General features: G+C 47.6%; 1 protein-coding gene across 1 annotated transcript in view; it reads right to left on the bottom strand.

The window, feature by feature from the left end:
- The window catches only part of fne (ELAV like RNA binding protein found in neurons), a 193,154-nt gene extending 178,009 nt beyond the window's left edge, over positions 1–15,145 (bottom strand). Inside the window, exon 1 of the mRNA XM_089550369.1 lies at positions 14,725–15,145. Coding sequence (XP_089406495.1) covers positions 14,725–14,782 — 58 coding nt within the window. The 5' untranslated portion in view covers positions 14,783–15,145. The remainder of the gene's footprint in view (positions 1–14,724) is intronic.
- Positions 15,146–26,041: the final 10,896 nt, after the last annotated feature.

A 26,041-nucleotide genomic window follows, 5' to 3' on the forward strand; every position in this document is an offset into this window, starting at 1 on the left:
TTGAAAACTTAAAGACGGACAATTTTAGCCTTTCTACAACATTCAGAATGCAGCTGACGGTGCTCGTCTACATACTGAAGGCTAATGATGCAATAATGTAAAAAAAACAAATCTGGATTGCCGCGTGCTGTAAAGTAGTGGGAAGCAAAGCTGAAATGTTTGCGACTCCGGTGATTGGAACCACCCTAAGTATGATAATTCTTTTTCTCTTCCCCCTCGTTCGGACGGCAAAGTTCGCAGTGTTCCACGCTGACATGGCGCTTTCCTCCTCTCACCCTTTCACCGAGGCCTCGACTTCGGCTGCAGACCACCAACATACCGCAGGTAAGGAGCAAAGAGGCGGGCTGATAAGTGATGGCTCTGGTTTCTATCACTTATATCCGTCCCGTTCCGGCGCTGTCTCCGCTTGGTTAAAGGGCGCTTCGCCTCCAGTCAGAGTTCTCGTAAAAAGAAAAAAAAAATATTAAAGAAAAATGGGTCCAGACAGTCGGCATGCGAGCCCAGTTGCGGTGAAAGACTGCGCGAAGAGGTAGGGTACGGGCAGTGGTACAACGCCGGGCCAGGACAAGTGCCATTTCGTCTGGAACCAATAATGCGGGTGGCCCCCATAACTCTCGACGTCGTGTCCCTGCTCTCGCGGGAGGGAAGGCAAAGGGTCCGCGCAATAAGCGGGCCCAGAAAGCCTGGAGGAAGTGGTCCCTCAGAGGTAAGGCGGTGGAACAAAAGAAACCACAGATGTATGGCTCGCTGCAACAAGACGAGCGCAAAGAAGGAATGAATTGGTTCCCATTGAAACAGCCCCATTGGGAAAGGGGCTTGGATAGGGTAAGTCGTTGAAATAAATGGGTGACATCTTTCCATCAGTACGAATAACGGCTCCTAACGTTAAAGAACTTGTGATCAGGGAGTTTGATTCACGGCGAAAGCAAATGTGGCACAGAGGTCGAGATAAAGATTGCTGTTGGCTACCATGCAGGACAGCTAGGCTGCAATTATTAAGGCGAAGGCCTTGAATGCCTCATCGTTGTTGACAAAAGGTTGTAGACAAAAAGTTTGTCGACAGGTTTGTCGACAGAAGGTTTGTCGACGGAAGGTTTGTCGGTAGAAGGTTGTCAGCAGAATATTGTCAGCAGAGGTGTTACGCTTTTTCTAGTCAGACCAGAAAAGAAGTCTTTGTGCACGATGGGATTCGAACCACCCTCCTTCCGTTCCGCAGCCGAGCGTGCTAATGGCTACGCTACTTCCTGCCAACGTATATGTAGTTCTCCTTGTCTTGGATGCTGGAGAGCTTTTGCAGAAAGGCGTCGAATCAGACAGATGCCCCCTAAACGCCCTCCAGTGTCTCCTGCATTTAAGATTCACAAACCATTGTGTACTTAGTTAACATCTTAACCACACATCGTTGACACAAGCAGCAACACCGCGCTAAAGGCTTTCCCCTCACCGAGTCTCCGCCACTCGTTGCTTCCGGTAAAAGAAAAGCCCCCTCCTCCGAAGTAATTTTCACACAGCATAGCCCACCTAAAATCACGTGACGTTCTGCAGAGTTGTGGCACCCTTGTCCGCAGGTCATATATTGCTCGGCAGCACCTTAGCACCTCTATCCTCAGCAACAGGTGAACACGGTCGTTTTCGTGTTTACGACGTATGACACCCAGGACGATTGTGTTCACCTCCGGCAGCTGTCCCCGTTAAACGGAATACAGTAAAACTCATACAATAATTAAACTACTCCATTGCTGCTAGGTAGCGCACGTAAAAGCTTCAAATCTGAAGGGACCAGGCGTCGTTGCAAAGTAGCGTCGCGGTGGCTCGATGGCTGTGACCTTCTGAGCCGATATCCCGGGATTGAATCCCTGTCACGACGACTGCATTTCGATGCCAATAAAACTGAGGAAACGCCATGCGCTGAGCATTGTGGGTGCAAGTTGAAGATACCGTTGGGGTTGAAATTATTCAGGGGTCCTCCTTTACGGCGTCTGTCACATGCAATTAGGTTATTCGGAACGTTACATTCTTCATTTTATTATTATTACTATTATTATTGCGATGTGTGCATCACAGGTTTTTGGAACCGTCTTTTGATGTCACTGCGATGTCGCCTTGTATGTACTGGATGTCCGATGCCTTTGCACGTGTTCGGCCGAGGACTCGTCAGACCCTTCAGTCTTTTTTTCCCCCAGCCCTCTTCCTCGTTAGGATGAATTAATCTCTGGTATTCATATTAAAAAAAATTCAGGGGGCACTTTGGCTCTCTAAAGAGCTGCAAGGCGAAAGCCTTTCCTGGCGCACTGTTTGGCATTGACTGCGAGTCTGTTTGTGCTGTACTAGTGCTTTAGTTGACTGCACACATTGACTACACATTACAACTACACACTCTGACTGCCGACTTTGACTGCTTCTTTAGCACGACTCTCTCTCTGCTTCGATGAGTTCGGTTGTATCCATGGCTCTGTTCGCCGTAATGAAGTACGTAATGTGGCCACCCACGGACGCCTTACGCCCCCTGTCGGAGCGGACAACTGTTTTATTAGTTGTCGTGTGCTCCAAAAGGGGGCGTTAGGCATCCGTGGCTGACCTCATTTCTTCGAATCCGCGCACTCTGACGTCATAACCACTTCGACCAACGGAAAGCGTGACACCGCTGCTGACAACCTTCTGCCAACAACGATAGGGCATTCAAGGCTTTCGCCTTAAAAGCCCCACATTCCATACCATACTATGCCTTAACCCCTGCCGCGCTGTACCGTACCGTGCCATACCGAACAACACCCAAAGTTGTGTTGCCGCACGAAAACGATCTACAGCCGAGCGCAGTGTGCAGATGGCGCCAGTTGTCTTCGCTCGCCGCCGCAGCAATCGGAAAAAAAAGGGAAAAACCGCAGGACACGCCGCCTGGCGGTCCCAGGGGAGGCCGTTATTACCCCACCGTGACAGATACGACGACTGGCGACGGGGAAAGGACGGCGGACACTGGCTCGCCGGAGATGTATATCACGCAACCAGGAAGAACCGGGCTCACCGGCGCTCGTAGCGCCATGTATCCGCGCAAAAGTGTACGCGTGTGCACACACATAAGCACACATACAGAGGCGGGTCACGGCGACCGGAACACGCCACTTAACCCCTGCGAAACCTGCCCCGTGTACCAAAGGGACTGCTCGCCGCAGCCGCGACGCTGACCGGCGCAGTTGCGTGCAGTACAGGGCGGCAACGAACGAAAGCGGGGAAGCTTGGACATGTGTGGTCTCATTTGTTACTAAGCGGGCGGGTAAAATTGGGAAGTTTGCGAGGATAAGGTTCCCGAAGCTGGCACAGGACCGGGTTAACTGGACAGTGGCTGTAGCCAGTCTGATGATAATATAGAACTGAGTTCGAATTCTGAAGCCGATCCAGACGGCCGCCGTGGTGGCTCAGTGGTTACAGCGCTCGGCTGCTGGCCCGAAAGACGCGGGTTCGATCCCGGCCGCAGCGGCCGAATTTCGATGGAAGCGAAATTGTATAGGCCCGTGTACTGTGCGATGCCAGTGCACGTTAAAGAACCCCAGGTGGTCGAAATTTCCGGAGCCCTTCACTACGGCGCCCCTCATAGCCTGAGTCGCTTGGAGACGTTAAGCCCCAATAAATCAAACCAAACCAATAAACATCTACCACAAACTAAAGAGATGTTATCTGGTTCGTTAATTTTTTGTTAAATGCGAAAGCATTATTGGTCCTATTACGAGAAAAGGCGGCATGTATTAGTGTGTGTACTTGCAGACGGTGCAGGCAATCCCAGCGATTGCAAAAAAAAAAAAAACGGGGACATCATCAAGCGGCTGTCGGACAAGCACAGCAAGCCCAGAACCGCCATTTCAGACCGTGTTACACATGCCGTTCATTTATATATGCCCCCCTCCCCAATGGCTGAACTCAACGTGGCAGCAGTTTTGCTGACTACATTCGTATCAAAACTCTGAGCAACCTGAACTGGTGCTCGAGTTGGTCTGACATATCTAGAGAAGCAGCGCAACGGCACAAGGCCAAGGGCACAAGGCCAAGGCCAATCAGCGCTGTGTTTGTCCCTTTCTTCCCTTGGCCTTGTGCCATTGCGCTGCTGCTCTAGATATGTGCGCAACCGTTTGTCGTACTGCGTTATGAGTGGTACCATATAGGATTTGCAGCTGCATACAGTTTACATGTGCTTAGTCCAGTTGGAGGCTAGCTGGCGACAGGGATTCGAACCAACGATATATTCACCTTCAATTGTGTGCCCTCCAAGACTACCTCTTCCCCTAAAGCTCATTACCGGGAGCCGCACCGTCAGTACTCGGCTCCGCTCAAGGGGCTAGGAAAAGGGGGCGAAAGAATGCTTCTTAGATTCTATACTAACACTCTACTGTGCCCGGCAGTACTCAAACATTTCGATCCTTCCTTTTCTGGCCTCTGCTCTCTTTGTTAGGAGGTGGCCGACACCTCCCAGATGGTCTGGGCATGCCAGCAAAATCATTCTCTTCCACCCCTAACCCATTTGACGACCCGACAGGACTGGGAGGCGGCCCTGCTCGGCTCCCTGGACTTAACGGCCCAACAAGGCTTGGTTCAGGGAGCTCTTGTGGCGGTCCAGACCAATGGGGTCCCTGAATAAGGGACTCCGCCTAGTATTGTAAGGGGAGCGGCCTACTAGAGGCTGCTTCCCTGTCAACCTCCCTGTAAATATTATTAAATGCTTTTCATCATCATCATCATCCACTAAATGACTGTTGAGGTGCCCATCGAGATGAGAGATAATTACTGCGCCATTTCCTTTCCTCAAAAACAAATTTTCCTATGAAATTGTGACGCAACCGTTCCTAGTACACCGTTGCGGGTGGTGCTATACGATTTCTCGTTGCATGTAGCATAAGTCTCTTAGGTTGAAGACTAGCTCACGACAGGAGTTCCAACCGTGTGTCCCGAGTGTTTCACTCGGACCTTTGCGGATTCAAAGTTTGCGGAATCATCGTTTGTAGGCAAGTCTTCGTTGAATTTCTCAGCGCGCAGCTTGAGTGGAGGTCGAACGCTCACGTTGGAACACTAATCCTTTCGCCTTGACAGCGAGTAAGCAATCTTAAGTGCCCTCTGAATTTTTTAGGTTAACGTTCTAAGCAAGCCTGATCTACCTTCATATAGTACGGTGCTCTCACTTGAGTTATCACAGAACGGTAAGCTAGCCTCGCCTACCTACAAAGAGTAGGACGCTGCCTCTCGAGTTATCATAGAACAGTTCCTTCCGGGCTACCACCAAACCTGGCACTGCTGTGACTCTGCCTTCATCCGGGTTGCCCTAGTGCACGAAGAGACAATTTACCCACTTAGCCGACGACTGGCGTGTTACGGGGGACCGCTTCTACGAAAGAAACCAGCTTGCCACCAGCGCCCGAGTGATTTCTGCACCTGCCGAGTGCCAGAAAATAGCCACGAGATCCAGTCTCTATAGGCCATAGTAGGATACAACTTAAAAAAAAAAACAGCAGTTCATAACACTAGGCCATGGTCTGGGGCGAACTGTATTACTCCTCTAGCCACTCATCAAAGTAAACGTAACGAGCGTTTTAATGCGAAAGCTTTAGATGGCTATGTCGCGTCATCAAGCCTCAGACGCTTTGGGACGTTAAACCCCATAAACTAAACTAAACTAAAACTTGTCCGCACGATTGTGTCGTACAGTGAAGATAAATGTGCAAAAGTTTCCTTGTGTTAGATAGTGCGTGATGAGATCTTGCTGGGGGAGAAATTGGGTTCACGAGTTTTGATCAGTTTTGATCGCGAAAATTACACTTCGACGTCAAAAGAGCTATGGGCGTCGATATAGTACATGGACGTCGGAATAGCCACGGACGTCGATATAATGTATGTGGACTCTCGCATTGCTGTAATGCGGGTCGCCGCAGTGATCTCAAAGTTATTAATGCTTAATTTTATGAAACAAGCCAGGTATCAAAATTCTAGAGCTTATAACTTTTTTTCTTCCGATTAACTTCTTTATGTGACAAGAAAGGTTTTAGCAATTAACAATGGATTACTTTTCTTTTTATCGCGGAGGAGTTCTGTGCAGTGGTCCTGAACGTGGGCGGAGCTTCACTGCAGGTTGTATCCGACCATAGTTAACTAGCAGCACACACCGTGACGCACAACGTCTGTGCAAGCTGGGGAGACACGTCACCCGGTCCCACCCTCTACGGAGGCCCGCAGTCACCCGACCTCCCTACAGATGTGGTTTCGTCGACCACCCATGGTCTCGTTTCGATAACCACCGTGCTGCTGCCAATCTTAGAGCCTCGACGAGGATTCAAGAACCACTGCGTTCGCGTCCGAGTCACGCCGGATGTCGACCCCCTCAGAAAAAACTTTGGGATAACTATCAACGTCACGACCCAAAAGCAGCGACCACGAAGAAACCCCGCTCATTGACGGAAAAACAGGGAAGTTGCAGGCGCGAACGCTATTTAAGGGCGCCCGACTGTTTCGTCCGGCGTATTACCCTCATCGGCGTCGTCTTCTAACCTTCTAAACCGTCTTCGTCATTGCTCGAAGATGTAAATAATGTGAACATAGTTGTCTTTTTTTTCCCCCGAACCTGCCTGACTCCTCGTCATTGCTCCTGCGGGCACACCACCACTGCGGAACCGGCCCGCAACAACTAGCGTCAACGATGGGGTAGAAACCGAGCCGGAGCAGCACACAGTAGCGCCATCTGTCGGCCTGCTGGCAAATTAGTCCTCCAAATGTTTCTGCGGCGGCTGCGTGGACGAAGCGCGCCAGTGTGTCAACTAAAAATCCTTCTAGCATCCGTGTCTCGTTCATCAAGCAGAATTTGAAAGGGCTTCGAGGAAAGTTTTGGACAAAAGCGGCAGAATGTGCGAGGCTTATTCCACAAGATCGGGAAGAGTTGGGGGAATGCACACCTTGCGAAATATCCTCCTTTACGCTGTAAAAAAAAAGAAAAAAAGAATAGCTTTCGTGGGAGATCCTGACAGAAGATATCCCTGTCAACACACGCCAAGCTGCACACTTCGTTAAGGTCACCCTACGAAACGCATTTTCATTTAACTGTTTACCTAACTGAGCCTACTCTATTTCGTTGCGTGCGCAGAATGTGCTTCCATTACTGTTCCCCGTCTTCAACCCGAACTTCATCGCGGAACTTTCGCGACGCTGAACGTGAAAAGACGTCGACTATTACGCTGACGCAACCCAGCGTTCTTTGTCGCCTATGAAGTCAGCTCTCCGCTGTTTCGCCACCAGCGATGGAAATAGCCGCTTCACGCATCCGGGCATACGCTGCACTTAACTACATCTTCCAAAGCGAAGCAGCGTGAAGTCGCGAGCGACTCGGCAGCAGATTCGGCCCGCCGCTATCGCACCCCGAGCAGGCAAGCAGGCGGTCGCGACACCGAGGCGGCGGTGGTCGCACCGTCGATGGCGACGGCGAGGGGGGGGGGGGGGGGGGGGGGACCGTGCGGACGCCGGGTCTCGCCAGCAATCTCTCGGTTCGCTTCGCTAACCGGTCGGTACCCGTACCACACACAACGCGGCGGGAGAGACGCGCTTCCGGAAACAAGGTGTTTCGAAGTCGCCGAGGCGAACGCAACGCGCGGAATTCGCCGAGTACCACGAGTGCAGCGCGATGCAGCGCTCGCGTCGCAAAGAGCTTTCCCGCCAATAAAACAAATTCGCTGTGGCTTAGCTTGGTTAAGTCCGGTAATTGCGAAAGCAATATCCGTACCTACGCCATGGTACAGCTGGTAGTGTAGCTGGTGGTGGTGCTTGTGGTTAGACTTGTGGTGATGCATCGGTTATACGATCCAATCCAATCCATTCCAATCCAATCCATTCCAATCCACTCCATTCCACTCCAATCCACTCCAATCCATTCCAATCCACTCCACTCCAATCCACTCCAATCAAATCCAATGCAATGCAGTCCAGTCCAATCCAGTCCAATCCAATCCAATCCATTTCAATCTAATCTAATCTAATCTAATCCAATCCAATCCAATCCAATCCAATCCAATCTAATCCAATCTAATGCAATCAAGGTCAAATGAAGGTCAATGGTGGTCACCGCCGCGGCACGGCAACGGCGTGAAAGTGCAAGTAGTATTGCTTTCGCAATAAAAGTGGGACAACTACAACCCGGAAGTGATACCTTTCGCATAGAAACAAAGCAAGGGGATCGTGTACAGTAGCGCGCCAAAACGCGAGTGGCGCGGCGGCACAATGTGTTTTCGGCTGCAATGCGCCGAAATGCATGCGCTTTCGAAAAAGTTTGCAGGCGAAGCAACCCCTCAAGCGCACGTAACTCGTCGGAATAGCCGAAATTTGTCGGGGCGCGGCGCCGAGGGTAAGTGCGCTCTCGAAAATCTAGAAACTGATACGGATATTGCTTACGATGCGCTACGTGGCTTTCTATGATTAAGGAGCGCAACAGTAATAGTTAAAAAGGTAACTATACAATTTTATTTAACTAGCCTGCTAGTCAGCACTGGCAAGGCTGTGCCGTAAAAAGCGATCTTCAACTCAAAGAACCCATTTTTAAAAATTGTGTGAAGTCTCAGGTGAAACATCCTGCACAATTAGTCCTAAGTCGTGGTGCTGCTTATGACTTGGCATTCGGTTAAGCGCAGCGATACCTCACTGCTTGCCTAGAGCGAATGTTTGCAACCGTCGCCTATAAGTCCGCTTCCTTGTAAGGCGAAGCGCAATTCGCAACAGCTGCGTCACGTCAGGGAGGACCTTCATGCCGTGCTCCGCGGTCTCGCATGCGTGATTACACGATAAGGGGCGAAATTTTGGGTGTGCACATCTCAGCAGACAGGAGCGTTACTGAAATTACACAAAATAAAATACCTTTCCATGCCTCTACCTCAAAGTTTTCAATGTAGACATGCTGGTCACGAGCAGAGAATAATCACTTAATGAATTTTAATTAATTACTCAGGTTTTAATGACAATTTTGCTCAGTGTCCGCCAGAGTGCATAACCAGTTTATCATAATAAGCTTTGGGTACTGCCCATGGAATTACTTTTGTAAGTCCGCCCCGCCGTGGTGGCTCAGCGGTTACGGCGCTCGGCTGCTGACCCGAAAGACGCGGGTTCGATCCCGGCCGCGGGGGTCGAATTTCGATGAAGGCGAAATTCTAGAAGCCCGTAGGCTGTGCGATGTCAGTGCACGTTAAAGAACACTAGGTGGTCGAAATTTCTGGAGCCCTTCACTGCGGCGTCCCTCATAGCCTGAGTCGCTTTGGGACGTTAAACACCAATAAACCGAACCAACTTTTGTAAGTCCGAAAAGCCTAATTTTGAACACCCTGTATACTGAAAGAGATATAAAGGGAATCTGAAGAAGAATTAAGTCCGGGTGGTGGCGATAAAACGCCGCATTCGAATTGCAAGCTACTTTCACTGAAAGCTCATCTCTTATAAACCGCAAGGGATCACAATATGCAACAGAGGTGAAACACGATATTGCACATACTGAGCGCGATAGCACATGGCCCATCCTAAAGCAGCCACTGTGAATCCTGCCGCACTGTAAAAAAAGGGATGATGATGATAGTGATCCTAATCATAATAAAATTTATAAATAAGCCGAGTTGGTGGTCCTTCTTGCGACGAATGCGACACGATGCCGTAGCTCTCGCAGGCATACAGCTGAGGTGTGAACACAGCTATATGGGATTTTTTTTTGTTGCTATATAATAATCCCCAAAAAAACTTCGTGGATTTAGAAACTAATTTTCTTCTTTTGTCATATTAGCCGCAGTAGCTTGATGTGCTTTCGATGACATAAGAATGGAATGGACAGATGTCACTCCGGTTGATGGATGCCAGTTTAATTACATGAAGCAATCGTAGCATAATCAGGACGCGGTAGGTAAGGCTGAAGAACTGGAGCTTTACGGATACGATGAATTCCTGCTGGGTCGTATAGCTACAACCGATATGCACTCTCAGTGAACAATGGACAAATGGGTTTAAAGGGACCCTGCAATAACCATGACGGCCATATTCTATTGCAACCGTTATCTAGAGGTGGTCTTTGTGAGTATTCAAGTCAGATTTAAAAGCTTTGTGCGGACCCTATAATTTCAAAATAATTAAATTTTGCAGTGGATTAGCGGGTCCCCTCCCTGTTTGTTCTTAGAGGTCCCTCTAGCCCTGACTTACAACGGGCGTGCCCAAGTGACGCGGTCGGGATGGGGTTAGGCAGGGTGCGGTCCCTACCTCTTTTCTTTATAGTTTTTTTCCTGGCTCCTCAGCCCGTGTCAGTTGAGGAAGGAGAGGAGGAGCTTCATTTTGAATTAAGCCAGTATCTTCGGTGGTAATGAAGCTAGCTTAAAAATTTATCCTCGGCGCGGTTACGACCGATGAAATAGGAATCACTCCTGCTATTTCCCTAACCTCAGAAAATGTCATTTCGTGGTCCATCTGATGCTAGAACTATGTCCTCGCGACGAGCGGGTAGTCCGTGCGAAGACTAACTGTGGACGATGTCCCTTTGAAGCTAGTCCCTAAGTGAGCAGTGATTGCTTTTGGAGGAACTAACGATCATGGCAACACATTATTCAGGAGAGGACTAGCGCATTATTCAGGAGAGGACTAACGAATTAGTCAGGAGAAGACTAGCGCATTAGTCAGGAGAGGACTAGCGCATTAGTCAGGAGAGGACTAGCGCATTATTCAGGAGAGGACTAACGCATTATTCAGGAGAGGACTAACGCATTAGTCAGGAGAAGACTAACGCATTAGTCAGGAGAAGACTAACGCATTAGTCAGGAGAAGACTAACGCATTAGTCAGGAGAAGACTAACGCATTTTACACGCTTTTATTCCCTCTGGATTCGAGTAGACGCGTCTCATGAAGTCAACAAAGCCCGTGAACTCTAGCAGATACCACTCAAGACCGTCTCATAATCGGCTGATACGCCCAAGCACACGCGGCCAAAATGCAAAAACGCATTTGTGCTGTGCGATGAAAATTAATATTTAAGAAGTCCCATGCTCTTTAATACGACGTCTGACGCAACTAATGCGCACCTTGGGGGAGTCTTGCACCATGTACCATAATATACAATACCATACCATACCATATCACATCATACCATACCACACCATACACCATACCGTACCCCAACTATATCATACCATACCGTTCATACCTTGCTCACCCATACCGTATCATACTGTGCCATACCTTACTGTACCATACCATACTATACAGTGTCATACCGTGTCATACCTTACTCTACCGTACCATACACCATACCATACCATACCATACCATACCATACCATACCATACCATACCATACACCATACCCTACTTTACTGAACCGAACCATAGCCCACACCATACCATGCCGCGGCCCACCACGACACGCCATGCCATACCGCACCATACAACATCATACTATACCATAATGTACTATACCGTACTCTACTGCACGGTACTCTACTGCGCGGTACTCTACTGCGCGGTACTCTACAGCGCGGTACTCTACAGCGCGGTACTCTACAGCGCGGTACTCTACAGCGCGGTACTCTACTGCGCGGTACTCTACTGCGCGGTACTCTACTGCGCGGTACTCTACTGCGCGGTACTCTACTGCGCGGTACTCTACTGCACCGTATACTCTGCTGCACCGTATACTCTACTGCACCGTATACTCTACTGCACCGTATACTCTACTGCACCGTATACTCTACTGCACCGTATACTCTACTGCACCGTATACTCTACTGCACCGTATACTCTACTGCACCGTATACTCTACTGCACCGTATACTCTACTGCACCGTATACTCTACTGCACCGTATACTGTACTGCACCGTATACTCTACTGCACCGTATACTCTACTGCACCGTATACTCTACTGCACCGTATACTCTACTGCACCGTATACTCTACTGCACCGTATACTCTACTGCACCGTACTCTACTGCACCGTACTCTAGCATCATCGCCCTATATGTGGCTTGCTTAAGGCGTATTTCAATCGGCAGACAGGAGCAGGTCTCTGAATCCGCGAAGGTGCAAGGTATATGTCACGATCCAATGAGAACTCAAGGTGCGAATCCCAACTCCCCAGTGAAACACGTTATTCGATTTCGCAGAGAAATTCATCATCATCATCACCACCCTGACATCGCCCAATGCAGGGCAAATGCCTCTTCCATGTCTCTCCAATTAACCTTGTCCTTTGCCAGTTGCAGCCACCGTATCCCGACAAGCTTCTTAATCTCATCAGCCTAACTTTCGGCCGCCCCCTGCTACGTTTGCTTTCTCTTGGAATCCACTCCGTTACCCTTAAAGACCAGCGGTTATCTTGCCTTCGCATGACATGCCCTGCCCAAGCCCATTTCTTTCTCTTCATTTCGACTAGAATAATCATTAACCTGCGCATATTTCCTCACCCACTCCACCCACTTCCTACCTCTTAACGTTACACCTATCACTTTTCTTTCCATCGCTCGTTGCGTTTAGGAGGAAAACTTCCTAAAGCTTTACCTCCCCCTCTCTCGCCTCGGATCACCGTTTGGAATGCGCCATTCGGTCCCAGCCATGCGGTATCCGGGGAAAATTTTGAACTATTACTTTTGCCTACAGGCAACTCCGACAGAAAGCGGATAGCGCGAACTGTGTGCATCTAGTATCACCACGCAGCCAGGAGCCGAGGCATTGCGCATCGTCAGCCACATCCACGGTGGCCGCATACTAGCGGTGCCGAAGCGGCGTCAGACGAGCGCGAACAGCCGAGTCATTCGCCGCAGCGTGACGAAGGGACCCGGCGCGAGCGGAATTATGCATCACGCGACCGCAGCACTACCGAGCGGAGCAGCTCAGTGACTCGCATATCCAGCGCTGACAAGTTCGAAACGGCTGTCGGCGGTCGCTCGCTTTCTTCACCTGTAGCACGGACTCGAGACCACCCAAACCGGCTCCACAGGTTGAAGAAATAACCATTTATCCTCGTCTTCCTCTACACTTTATTCGGCGCCTCTAAATACAGGCACGAAACTAGCTGTATTCGGTAACTGTAAGCTAACTAGGGAGCGGCATGCGTCTAGGAATCGGAATTTATTGGGTATGAGCTTTCGCCTTGATCATGGCTTACCTGTCTTTTAATTTAGACTGCGTATGTGTTATGTAATCGCGACAAATAAGCAATGAGGCGGCAGCGGTTAATATTCTCACTAGTGTACGCCGCATACCGACGCTAACAGTCCACGCACACACAATTCTTAAAATACAAAAATGGCAGATCACACAACATATTCCACATTTCGCTCGGACGTGTTGTTTTGCAACAGCAGCTGAATTTCAACATTTTAATAACGCATGTGTCCCATATCACCTCCCGGAAGAAACAATGCCACGACGTGAATAAAACAATTTACATCATTTATTCACCTAGCAAGATTTAACCATAAGCGCTGAAACAGTGCTCTTGTTTTTGCAATTCTTTGCTGTTCAGGGGTTATTCTAATGCCCTAACAGCGTTCTTAAGAAGTGTGCGCGGCGAAGCTGGTTTTTTAACGGTAACTAAAGAACAAAAAAGTACCCCCACTGATCCGCACATATGCGCGAGTAATACTACTTTTTATGCGCATCGGTCAAAGCGCCCTAGTTCGGTGAACAATGGTTCTCCCTAACACTCGATATTCACCTCGGTATAGTATTACTCTATTCACGGGTAATAATAGCACGCAGCAGGCCACCATTATAATGCTGGAAGAACAGAAAGATGCGGGAAATTAAGCTCTTGCATTATGCTGCAGGCATTAAAACTTCACATGGAAGGCCGGGATTATGCAAAACGTTAAAGCATGGCGCGCTTATCGCTTTTCCGACAGGAGAAAACGAAAACTTTTCACTGTGCCCCAATAAAACCTTAATTTATCTTCCGCCACATTTGAAACTCCTCAGTTCACTTCAGCAACTTTTATTAATGTCAAAAAAAAAGAAGCAGAACATCCACTGAACTGCAACTAAGCCGAAAAAGTTGTGCAAGTGCTAGCTGAATAATAAAATAAGTATAAAAAACTTCTCCTAACCTAATTCTCCTAACCACTCGATGTAGTGTGCTGAAAGTACCCTAAACCAAAACTATCGCTGTGCAGACGACACGGTATACGGAAGCAGAAGGCTGTATTGCCTCGCATAAGATGTAATACAAGACGTTCATTTCAGCTTGTTTATAAAGCCACAAAAAAAGAGAGCAAAGTCGCATTTCATCAAAAAGAAAAATGAAACCTGGGCTAAATAAAAGAAACAGGTTTTCAAACACAGCGCATCAAAACGGCATAAAGTTGTCACGTGATAGGCAACGCCATTTCCCGACCAAGGCAAGTGCAGCTCACATAAAGGCGGAGGCAGCAATCCCACCTCCCATCTCACGCGAAGCATTTGTCGTCTGCCGGCAACACCGTCGAGTCGTCTGCTACGCTCGAATCGCCTGGAACGCGCCATTAGTGCACAACGACACCGGAGAGACCTTCAACCTCATACAGAGTTCACGGTAATTAAGTTTAAAATTGAGCATATACTACAGCTTAAACGCTACGCTGTAGATGACCAAGCTAACTTAAGCGAGCCGAAAGTTCTTCCCGTATTCATGACTCCTGGGCCCCGCGATACGCATCTTGTTAAGAACGTTCCACGCTATAAGGCAAGAAAAACTCCAGCGAGAAGCACTCACCGTCTACGCTGTAAAAGATGCAGGCCTTGTCGGAAGTCTGTCGTCGACCAGAAGACATCGTAGGGAACAAAGTCAACGACTCGGCGAGAACAGTATAACGTTGTTCCAGTAGCTTCTTAGCGCCGTCGTCGGTAAGCCGTCGTCGCTTGCGGCACAAAACAGGTAGGCTTAGCTTGGGGTACGGTTATTCAAGCAGAAAGACTAATGTCCCGGCGTCAATTAGTGGAGAACGCGCGCTAATGAGATTAAAGGGGTTGACGTGTTTTTTTAAAAAAGCAAGACTCGCGAGGCGCGTCAGGCGACAAAGGTTTCTAAAATCTCCTACGAACGACGCGTGTTCTCTAAAAGATAGCGGGATGGGAAGATGGGAGGAAAAAAAAAGCACCGGCAGACACACGCGACGAACCAAACGACGGCGGCGACAGTCTGACACGCTCCGGAAATTACTCGGTTACCCAGAAAGCTTTGCGCATCCAGGCGAGATGGCATCGATAAGGCGTCCGCGCGAGGTGTCTAGCGTTAGAAGCGAGCTCTCAATGCTGTTCAAAAGACGTTAATAAGAACACAGTAAAGAAAACACGAAGAAAAGAGAAAGAGAGATCATGCCAGACGCGGTACTACATGCTAGGTCGCGGTTGGCGAAGCGCTGTGTCATTGGCGGTGTGGCGTCTAGCCTTGGGCTGATGACTGATTAAGTGGCAGGCTCGGTCAGTGATTCGTCACATTCACGTCTCGAAGGGTACCTACCCTTGGGGCCTAGATAGGGCGTTTTGTTTGCTTTAACTTTCGATCCTTCGTGGGGAAGGGGAGGGCTGGAGTGATAAGGGGCAGATGGACAGCAACACCGAATGCAAGCGGTCCGCTTATCGACGCCGTTTTCTTAGCGAGGGTTTAACTACGGAAGCGTAGTTGACTTGAGCCGCGAATTCGGGGTGCCAGTGGTTGATGTAAAGAAAATGGCGAGAAAGAAGGAAGACAAAAGATGTCTCTCGGCCGTGGAAGCTTCCGCTCTTTTCTCGGATGCCTATTTGCAGCCGGCTGAAATTAAAGGGGTAGCAAGAACAATAGCAGGGAATAATGGATATTAGTAAGAATGTACCGCAGAGGACATTACTACTTTCTCCGGAAATTTCGGCTCCGGAAATTTCGACCACCCCAGGTGGTAGAAATTTCCGGAGCCCTCCACTTCGGCGTCTCTCATAGCCTTAGTCGCTTTGGGACGTTAAACCCCATAAAACCAAACCAACCAACCTACTACTTTCTCTTTTACGGAGCGCTTTCACATAAACAGTCGCACACAGATATGACCTAATTTAAAGTATCTCCTCCCATGCAGGAGTCCTATGAGAGTACCAGTCTATACAGCTAGTTAACTCTTATTCAGCCCGCCGCGGTGGTTCAGTGGTTATGGCACTCGGCTGCTGACCCGAAAGACTCGGGTTCGATCCCAGTCCCGGCGGTCGAATTTCGATGGAGGCGAAATTTAAGAGGTCCGTGTACTGTGCGATGTCAATGCACGTTAAAGAACCCCATGTGGCCGAAATTTCCGGAGCCCTTCACTACGGCGTCCCTCATAGCCTGAGTCCTTTGATCCCAATAAACCAAAGCAAATTTATTCCGCTGAAAACATTACAGGCTACAGTTGTTCTTCAATCCTGGGGTTTTTCGTGATTTTCAGGCAAACCCGACCCACGGCTCGCTGGTGCCCGCTCTGCTAATATTTTGTTTGCAATGCAAATGGCAGCGATTGAAAAGCGCGTCTAAAGATTTAATTATCAAGGTGGGGTCGTTTTTTGCGGTTGAATGCAAATTTAGTAAACATGCAAACGCTGTACTCCGATGGTTTATAATACATCATCCAAAGTTGCGGAACCGCGTAACAGTGTCAAATATTTACGGCGGGAAATCAAATTAGGCTTTACCAGGATGCTTTCAGAATGTCGTTGTTACATAGGCACAGCCGCGTGAACATGACGGTCTTGTGAAACTAAACGTGACCCCTAGCCTTGTCGCTATACTGGATCTCACCAGTCATTTGCAGCGCTGTGAAGGCTGCGCCAATCTGAACCATTCAGAACGGCTTGCGCTGGTGGCTCCACCACTGGGAGGAAAAGAGCACCAGTGTCCACCTGTTGTGCGCAGGACACACGGCTGATTAGGCGGACGCCGTGTTTACGATAGGCGGCGCACCAGTTCGTAGCAGGCCTCCGCAGTGCTGTGTTCGAGCAGACTGTATGTGCTAGACCAGTGAAACCCATCGCCACTCTCCACCTTCCTGCCACATCCACCCCGCAATCTACGGAGGAGACGGCAATGGCGCTTGCTATTACACAGACTACTGCCCGGTACGTCCTTACTGACTAAAAAAAAAAGGGGGGGGGGAGCACTTTGGCTCTCTAAAGTGCTGCAAGGCGGGAGCCTTTTTTGGCGCACTGTTTGGCAGTGACTGCGAGACTGTTTTGCTCTACTAGGGCTTCACTTGACTACACACTTTGACTACACATTACAACTACACACTTTGACTGCCGACTTTGACTGTTTCTTTAGCCCGACTCTCTCTCTGCTTCAATGAGTTCGGTTGTATCCATGGCTCTGTTCGCAGTAATGAGGTATGTAATGTGGTCACCCACGGACGCCTTACGCCCCCTGTCGGAGCGGACGACAACTATTCTATTAGTTGTCGTCTGCTTCATAAGGGGGCGCCAGGCATCCGTGGGTGACCTCATTACTTCGTCTGACGTCATAACCATTTCGACCAACTGAAAAGCGTGACACCTCTGCTGACAACCTTTTGTCGACAGCGATGACGCATTATATGTTTTCGCCTTAAAACTGCAGTCTTAAATTTTGCACGAGGGCGAGTCCATGAGACCGCTTTCCGTATCCTCATCTCGTCCTCCATAAACCCGCCCCGCCATGCGCAGCTGATCTGATAGCCTGTGCACTCTGGGAACCCCGGCAACGAAGCCGCCAGTGACCACGCCCGAGGTCTTATCAACCGGTCGGCGGCGGAGTCGGAGTCGGGCTCTTCCCGGGAGCGCAGGCACTCCTTCAGTGAGCTGACCCAGACATATCGCGCTGAACGGCAGCTATATCGCCCACCCTACCAATCCCTTGACAGTTACCACCAAATATTATGGCGCCGCCTTCAGACCAACACCCCCCCCCCCCCCCCCCCCCCCCTCGGGGGGAGGGTGCATCCACCGGGGAGCATACACAACCTCCTGGACGCTGTGCATCCACCCCTACGCTACTCTTAATCACATTCTCCTTGAATGCCCTGCGGACTCTCCTCCACGGTACCCGGAGCTCCTGACCACTTGAGAGGAATGGGAAATCCTACTGCGCTCGACGGACCCGGCCGGGCAGAAGATCGCCACTGACCGGGCCGCCCACGTCATGGAACTCCATGAACGTATAGTGCAGTGGGGTCGTGCCGGGACCCAGAGACCTACGTGCCTGATGTATTTGTTCAATACAGTTATTTCTCTTTCTCTCTCTGGCTCTACACTGAAAACACAATTCTCATCTTTCTTTTCAAGTTCGACTTCATTAATGCGTCACAAATTGGTACGAACAGTGGACGCAAAAACCGCAAATACAGAGAGGCCGCAAACTATTCAGCTAGGCCGATTGCAGCTTTACTTGGGTTAAATTTGCAATGACTTGAGTAACTTTTTGAAAAATAATTACAATACTGTTCAGATATTCGACGGACTATACACGGTGTTTCACCTAAGACTTTTTTCAATTTTTGAAAATAGGTTTTTGAGTTGGAAAAGCACTTTTCTCGGCATGGCTTTGTCGACAGTGTAGTTCATGAGACTACAGCTAAGACGTGCTAACTAGCAGGCTGGTTAACCAATGTTGAATAGTTAACTCTCTTACCGCTAGGCTCTCCAATTATTGAAATGCGTATAGTCAACCGTAAGTAATATTCATATCAGCTAATAGAATTTCAAAAACGCGGTTACCCTCGGCGCTGCGGCCCAGTAGATTTTGGCTACATCGGGCCAAAATGCCGGCGCTTTCCAGAAGCTTGCAGGCAAAGCAACCCCTCCAGAAGACGTAACTCGATGAAATAGCCAAAACTTGTTGGGCCACAGCGCCGAGAGTGACCGCATTTCGGAAATTCTAATAGCTGATATGGATATTCCTTACGGTGAACTATATGCCTTTCAATAAATAGGAAGTCTTAGGTTAATAGTTAAAAACTTAACAATTAAAAATTAGTTAACCAACCTGGTAGTTAGCACCTCTTAACTTTATTCTGACGTTCTACAGCGCCGAGAATGATATGCCGAGAAAAACACTTTTCTAACTCAGAAAGCCTCTTTTTAAAATTGTGCAAGGTCTTCGGTGAAACACCCTGTATATGTTATGTTGTCTTCCTTGGCTCTGATTGGACGATAGAGCTCTACCTTTAACAGCGCTGCCAACGACTTGTGAGGTGGAGTATAATGCCAGATGCATATTAACAGAAAAAGCCATCTGCACAGAATGCGCTGTAGCGTTGGATATGTTCAATTCAGTCCTTGCAGCTCTCCAGTAGCAGGCACAATTCCTCCTCCAGCCTCATCGTTCCGAGGTAAAGTCGGGATGTCTTAATTGCCATCCACTTCACCAACAGCAACAGCAAGCAGCCTTTCTTCACAGTGGAACGTCTGTTCTGCCTGATTGCCTTGTGTTAGTGATGGAGGGCTGTCGATGTGTTCTGCTCAGGTCGCAGTTCTCGGCAAAGAACCGGCCCATTTCGTCCATCATTCATTGTGAACAAGGAAGCCGTAGGGGACCCGAAACGTCATGTTTTAAAAACCACCTTTGGCGAGTGTATGTTTTATTCAACCACTACAATCTTTCATGTTCGTTCTCATTTTAAAAAAAATTACTTATTCTGAAGTAGCATATGGACTTCATATAGAGGGTAGTATATTGCTTTTTTTGTTTCTTTTTTGAGGCGCAGTACCTATGTCACTTCTTGGCGAACACCTCAACGCCGCCGTAAGGGAAGGGATAAAGGAGGGACTGAGAGAAGAAAGGAAGGAAGAGGTGCCGTAGTGGAGAGCTCCGGAATAATTTCGACCACACGGGGATCTTTAACGTGGAATCACATCGCACAGCACACGGGCATCTTTTTGCGTTTCGTCTCAGTCGAAAAGAGGCCGCCACGAATGGGTTCGAACCAGGGAACTCCGGATTTGTAGCCGAGTGCCCTAATCACACAGCGGCTGGTTATGAATTTGAGATGTTGAAAAATTCTATGAAGTTATTTATTGTTCTATAATAACATTTTGCTCGGAAAATGCACTATGTCTGATTTCTTCAACGCAGAGACCACTATTAGAAAGAAATACTTGATGAAAGCTCTAACTCGTATTTTCATTTCATTGAAATAACATGGTTCAAAATGCCTCTGCAAGATTTCCGGCCTGGCCTCTGCTCTTAGCACTGGACGATAGGCAGCCGCTGGTGAAAAAAACCAAAAAAACCCTTCGCCTGTTTTCAATCAGTCAGGCAAAATGTAAAAAAATATAAAGGCGAAAATTATTGGCGCTTATAAAAATGCTTCGTTCCATTATTCCCGAGATGGCAGTGGTTAGCCAAGTGACAGCTAATACCTTGGAAAGAAAAACCAGTGTTCCTAGAGAACTGAAAAATAATAAAAATGCAAAGAGCGCTTGCATCGAAGTGTCTTTGGTTTATTGTCTTTACGTGCTCTTGTTTTTATATATATATAATGCCGGTTTCACTATTGAAAGGGCGCATGAGACCCAGATGAAACGTTAGAAGCGAAATTCAAGAATGAAATTTGCGATTCAGCTAGGGGGGCGGGGAGGGGGGGGGGGGGGGCGGACTGAGCGCACGTTCGCAGTATTGGGTTACGGCTGAATCCCTCGGAGGGCCGCGGTGGGATAATGTCTCTATGAAAAGAGAGGTATTCCGGAGGAGCCTTCTATTTAAAGACGCATTTCAGAGCCGGGGCAACTGCGAGAAAATATAATCCAGTCCGTATTACGTTTCCCCTCTCTGCAAAGGAAAAAACAAAACAAAACAAAAGAATTATATGCTATCGCCAACCACAAGCGAAGACGAAACTAAAGACACACATAAAAGAAAGCAGACAAAGGGACGGGCGAGGCTTCACGAAATTCCGTGGATTTCTTGCTGACTACGGCGAACATTCCCGCGCTGATTGCTTCCTTTGTGCCGATGGGCGGCGCTGCCTGTCAGGCGGAAGGGAACCCGGAGCGGCGCGCCGCGAATGCTACTTCATGCGGCAGGCTTTAACGATTTTGGAGATTCCCGCACGCGTTATTGAATATTTACATTGGCCCGAGTTATTGCTATGCAAGTCCGCCATCGCGTATTTTTTCCTTAAAATCCACTATCCGCAGAGTGGTGCAATCCTGTACGAAAGTATATCAACCAGCAGTTTTCGCAAGTGGAACTAAAATTATGTTTCCAGCGAAACTGCATTTGTTATGCTCTTTGATACGTGTGGATGCAATGAAATTGCCACATACGAATTTTTTTATGCCAGTAAAATGGAAATGCACTTAAGATCTTGATTCTAGTTCCAGCTATCTAAAAGCCATTATTTAATGACTGTGAAAAATTTTGCTTGCCTAAGCTTTATAGCGTGTCTTTTCCCTTAAAATCCACTATCCGCAGAGTGTTGCCATTCTGTACGAAAGTATATCAACCAGCAGTTCTCACAAGTGGAACTCCAATTATGTGTTTCCAGCGAAAACTAGATTTGTTATGTTCTTTGATACATGCGGATGCAATGAAATTGCCACATATGATTTCTTTTTATGTCAGAAAAATGGAAATTGCATTTAATCTCTTGATTCTAGTTCCAGCTAACTAAAAGCCATTATTTGGCGACTGTGAAAATTTTCTTTCCTTAAGCTTTCTGTAGTTTCCGAGAAAAAGCTACGCAAACATCCGGAAATGTTGTTCTGAGAAAAACGCTTAATAAAGACTCTGATAACCGTCTTATTCACGAAAACTTGCACTGACAGAAGAGCTATAGGAGCAGCCTTAGAGGCTGACAAACGTTCTACGAAAAAGGCGGAATTGCAAACCGAAAGTAGAACATGAGTTTCTGATCGAAAACTTCAGAGCACTGATCTTTTTGTAAGTATCTGAAACGAAGAAACTACGTCGAGGTGCACCCACTTTTCCGGTCGATGTGACGAAAGAAAAAGCCCAGTGTAATATAGTTTTTGAAAGGTACAGAAATTCTCTATCAGATTATCGCAAAATCTCAAAATCGAATTTTCTTCACAAAACGATCTCCCCCCACACCTTAAAAAATTGGGAGGACACTTTGGCAACTAAAATGTAGAGAGGCGAAAGCCGAGGACACTAGGCCGTGACGACTTCCGGTGGATGTGACGTCACTCCGTTCTTGTGTCTATACTGATACCCAAATTATACATCTTTCGGTGGAAGTGTGTGATGAGAGGCTAGTTGGTAAGACATTCTGAAGACATAAAACTACGCAGGAGACAGGACACAGAAAAGATGTCTACGCTCGTCCTGTCTGCATCTTTTCTGTGTCCTGTCTCCTGCGTAGTTTTAGGTCTTCAGAATATCTTTCGGTGGTCTTTAGTGTTAATTCCGCATAATTACACATTTTCCCGTCTAATTTGACACAAATCCGACGTTTTCCCGACCATCTGTGACAATTTTCACTATGCCATGACGACTTCCGGTGTATGTGACGTCACACTGTTCCCGTGGCTATGTCGACGTTCGCGCTATTTCGACGTAATTTCGATATTTTTGCCTGTAATTAATTAACTAATTTATCTACACTCATCAAACTTGGCTTCAAGGTTACTTTTTTCCTCCTCTATCTGAAGAAACGCTTGGTTTTCTTATATCTTTTTCAGTTCCAGAGTTAAACGCGTGTGATACGCTTTGTTGACGCACGACATACGAGCCATTACAGCCTGTCGCCTTAATACATTGAATTCCACAGCGTTACGTACGCCAGCAGCGTAATGCAGTAGTCTAAGATGGGAGTATCGCCTGCCTTTAAATGGCGCTACTGCCAAACGGCAATGTTCACAAAAAGCAACACATTCATAAAACTCATGGCGAGAAAAAACGCACTCTCTCTTGTTTTATGCGAAGCATACTACTTTAGCTACCACTTCAGCCCTTCACCGTGGTTATGCGCCTCCAAATCACGTGATACATGACGTCACACCACGTGACACGATGACGTCACGAAAGTGGAGAAACGGGGGCCCACCTCGCGCCGTCGCTGTGGTTGTGCGCCTCCAAATTACGCGACACGATGATGCTTCGCATTCTCCAGGCTTAACCAAGTTAAGCCTCAGCCATTTTTTTTACTTTTCTTCCATGAAACCAAGTTTTTTTTATTACTTTTGTTCTTTTTTTTTTCATTTAAGCACGTTTTTTCCCTGCGATAGGGGTCCACAAACACTCGACAGTGCCAAGGCTCAAAATAAACAGTTTCCAAGTATTAGTTCCCTGTGTTTAACTAAGTCGATTACAAATATTACAGTTCAGATGTTTTACACAATTGTCATACAGCGTGCGAAAAGGAGAATTTCGCGCAAGCACATATTCTGAAGTGAAATAAAAAATTTAGTTTCATATGTTCGAATTTTGGAACGTTCGCAAGTAAAAGCCTTATTACTTGGGTATCCATTATATCCCACTTCGTAAACATTACGCAAAGGTAAATAACACCTCAGATATGCTTGCATTTGCTTTTCCCGCTGTTTCGCTTGACATTTTTGACGACATTGTCGACGGCATTAATAGACCTGTTAAAATCCACTTATTTGCAGTCGACTGCATTCTTTTAAATGATATAGAATACCTCTGGCGGATTTGGACCCAGCTCAGGTCGTAACAATTGTGTAGCTTAGAGTAGCGGGTGGGGAATGAAATTTAACGATGAGAAATTAGTCGTGCAGCGAATTATGAGAAAAAAATTACGACCTCTTCAATTTCCGCATTCTATAGATTGGCAGGCTATTAAATGAAATCAATGTATCAGGAGTGACGCTGATAAGCAAGTTGAACTGGAATTCGCACATTAATGAGATTTGCTATTCCGCATTCCACGGGCTTTTATAACTACGGCAACAGCTTGGAGAGGAACCAAACTCTTTAGGCTTTTAGCTTATACATACTTAATTAGATTTGAACTCTAATAGGGATTCCTCGTTTGGAACCTACATACTGAGATCGATATAAACGCTGTATGAAAAATTCCAATAGAAAGAGATCCTTGCATACACTTTAAGTACTCGCGCACTGATGCTATCTCGGAATCAATGCAAGCAAATTGTTGAAAAACCCTGGAGTCAAGGCGCAAATTTAATGCGCCTGCAAATTTAGCATTTCTTATTTAACCCCATGCTTGGATTACTTGCTAAACGATTGCTAACTCACACTGCAAAGCGGCAGACCCGGCAAGCTCGTCTCGTTTCTCTAACGCCATATTTTGGAAAGAAAAAATTATTTTAAATTTGCCTCCTTGCCCACACTATAGCTGAAGGAATAAACTGGCTTTTTTTTTTCTTGAATCACTCGGCTCCTTGGAGAAAAAGGGACGTCATTACCATTTCATGTTGGAATATCCATCTATGGTCCATTAGCGTGCTTTCCTTCTGTGTATTTATAATTGGGCACGTTATGTATGACCCTGCATGCCTGGACCTATGGCTTGTAGTGTCATGCAAATACAAGTGAACAAAGAAGCACCGGCACATCACGAAACATAGTTAAAGTAGAATCAGATAATGGACTTTTAAATGCGCGGTCATTATGGGTGCGCGCTGCGGGAGTTGTGCACCGAGTGCTGTTTCAATCTCGACTGCACAGACCGGCATACTAGGTAGATTTGGGACGAGGGAAATACCGTATTTACTCGAATACAGTCCAAACAGAAATGTAAGACTAAATCTGTGCAGAATGCCTCCTTAGTAAAGAAGAAGAAAAAAAAACACTGAAGTGCAGGCTGGCCTTTATTTAAAAAAAAAATGCATTTCTTTGAGCGCAAAAGCCCAGCTAAGGGCCCCTGTAGCCTCCCCGACTTTGATGATGTGAGCAGGCTCTCAGCAAAGTTAGACAGGGAGGGTGTGAATACAACAGCATTGTACTATCGGGGACAAAAGTTTGCGGGACGCGAGTTCATGGAAAAACGTTTATTGTAGTTCCATTCGGCTACCCGGTGGCCTGATATTGCACTATGGTATTAAAGGCATAAGTTCTCCTTCCTCCGGTAACAATATCAGGCGACTGGTTAGCGTGGTGGAGCTACAATAAGCGGTTTTCCAATAACTCGCCTCCCGCAAACTTTGTCCCTGGTTGTTGTATGTGGTATGTTGTATAAAAATGTGGAGCGAAGAAAGTTTATCGTTTGTCTTAAGTTCGTCGACCACTAAAACTAAAACTTCTTTAATCAGATTATCAGGAGAATGTCTCTTTGCAGCGATTATGGATTGGTCCCCTCTACATCCGTCCTGTATATGGCAGATATATCAGTGCATAAGATGGAAATAATATCCGAGGAATGCTTAGACGTTCAAGTAGAGCGATAGGATAGCAGTAGCTGGGCAGAACACCTCTAACGAAAAGAGACACATGGCAGAGGCATTTTGTAGCGAGAGCTATACTACGCCAGCTGCTTCGCGAGGTCAGCGTGGCTGCGCGGTGAGCCGTGGCACCACGCTCCGCCAGCTGTGCGCATGCGCGGAGTGACGTCAGAGCACGCAGCTGGTGTGCGCGCCGCGCGCCGACGGCGAAGCAGACGCCGCCCGCCTCGTCAGATGTGCGCACGTCTCACTACTTTTGTGACCACCTGAGCGTCTTCATTGGTATAAACAATAATGTTCAAGTCGTTACGTAAACCGTGTTTCTTACTTTCAAGCGAAACCTAAGCGTTGCCAGGGGTATGTACCTCTCGCTACTCTACCAAATTTAACCAGGGCTAAACCACAACAAATTTTTTCAGGCAGTTGACCTAATCTCGGTTATAATATTGGGGTTAAGGGTGACAGTGATATCAGAGTGGATAAGACAAGCACTTGAAGGCACCACTCAATAAGTGTACGCTTCTGACTATTACCGAAGTACAGGTAATCTGGTTGTGAGTGCCCTGTGCCATACTTAGCAGACAAAAGCATGCTAGCTCTAGAGAGCGCCTCACCGCCTAAACTGAACCGCTGCTAAGCCGCGTTCTTTAAAAAAAAAAAAGCCCAGTCGTTCCGCAGCTCTTCCACGGCACGTACAGCACCGTGCAAAAAAAAAAAAGCTAATTAGTTCT

This window comes from Amblyomma mixtum, chromosome 1 (genome assembly GCF_055824585.1).
Source record: "Amblyomma mixtum isolate Tamu chromosome 1, ASM5582458v1, whole genome shotgun sequence".
Classification (NCBI taxonomy): domain Eukaryota; kingdom Metazoa; phylum Arthropoda; class Arachnida; order Ixodida; family Ixodidae; genus Amblyomma; species Amblyomma mixtum.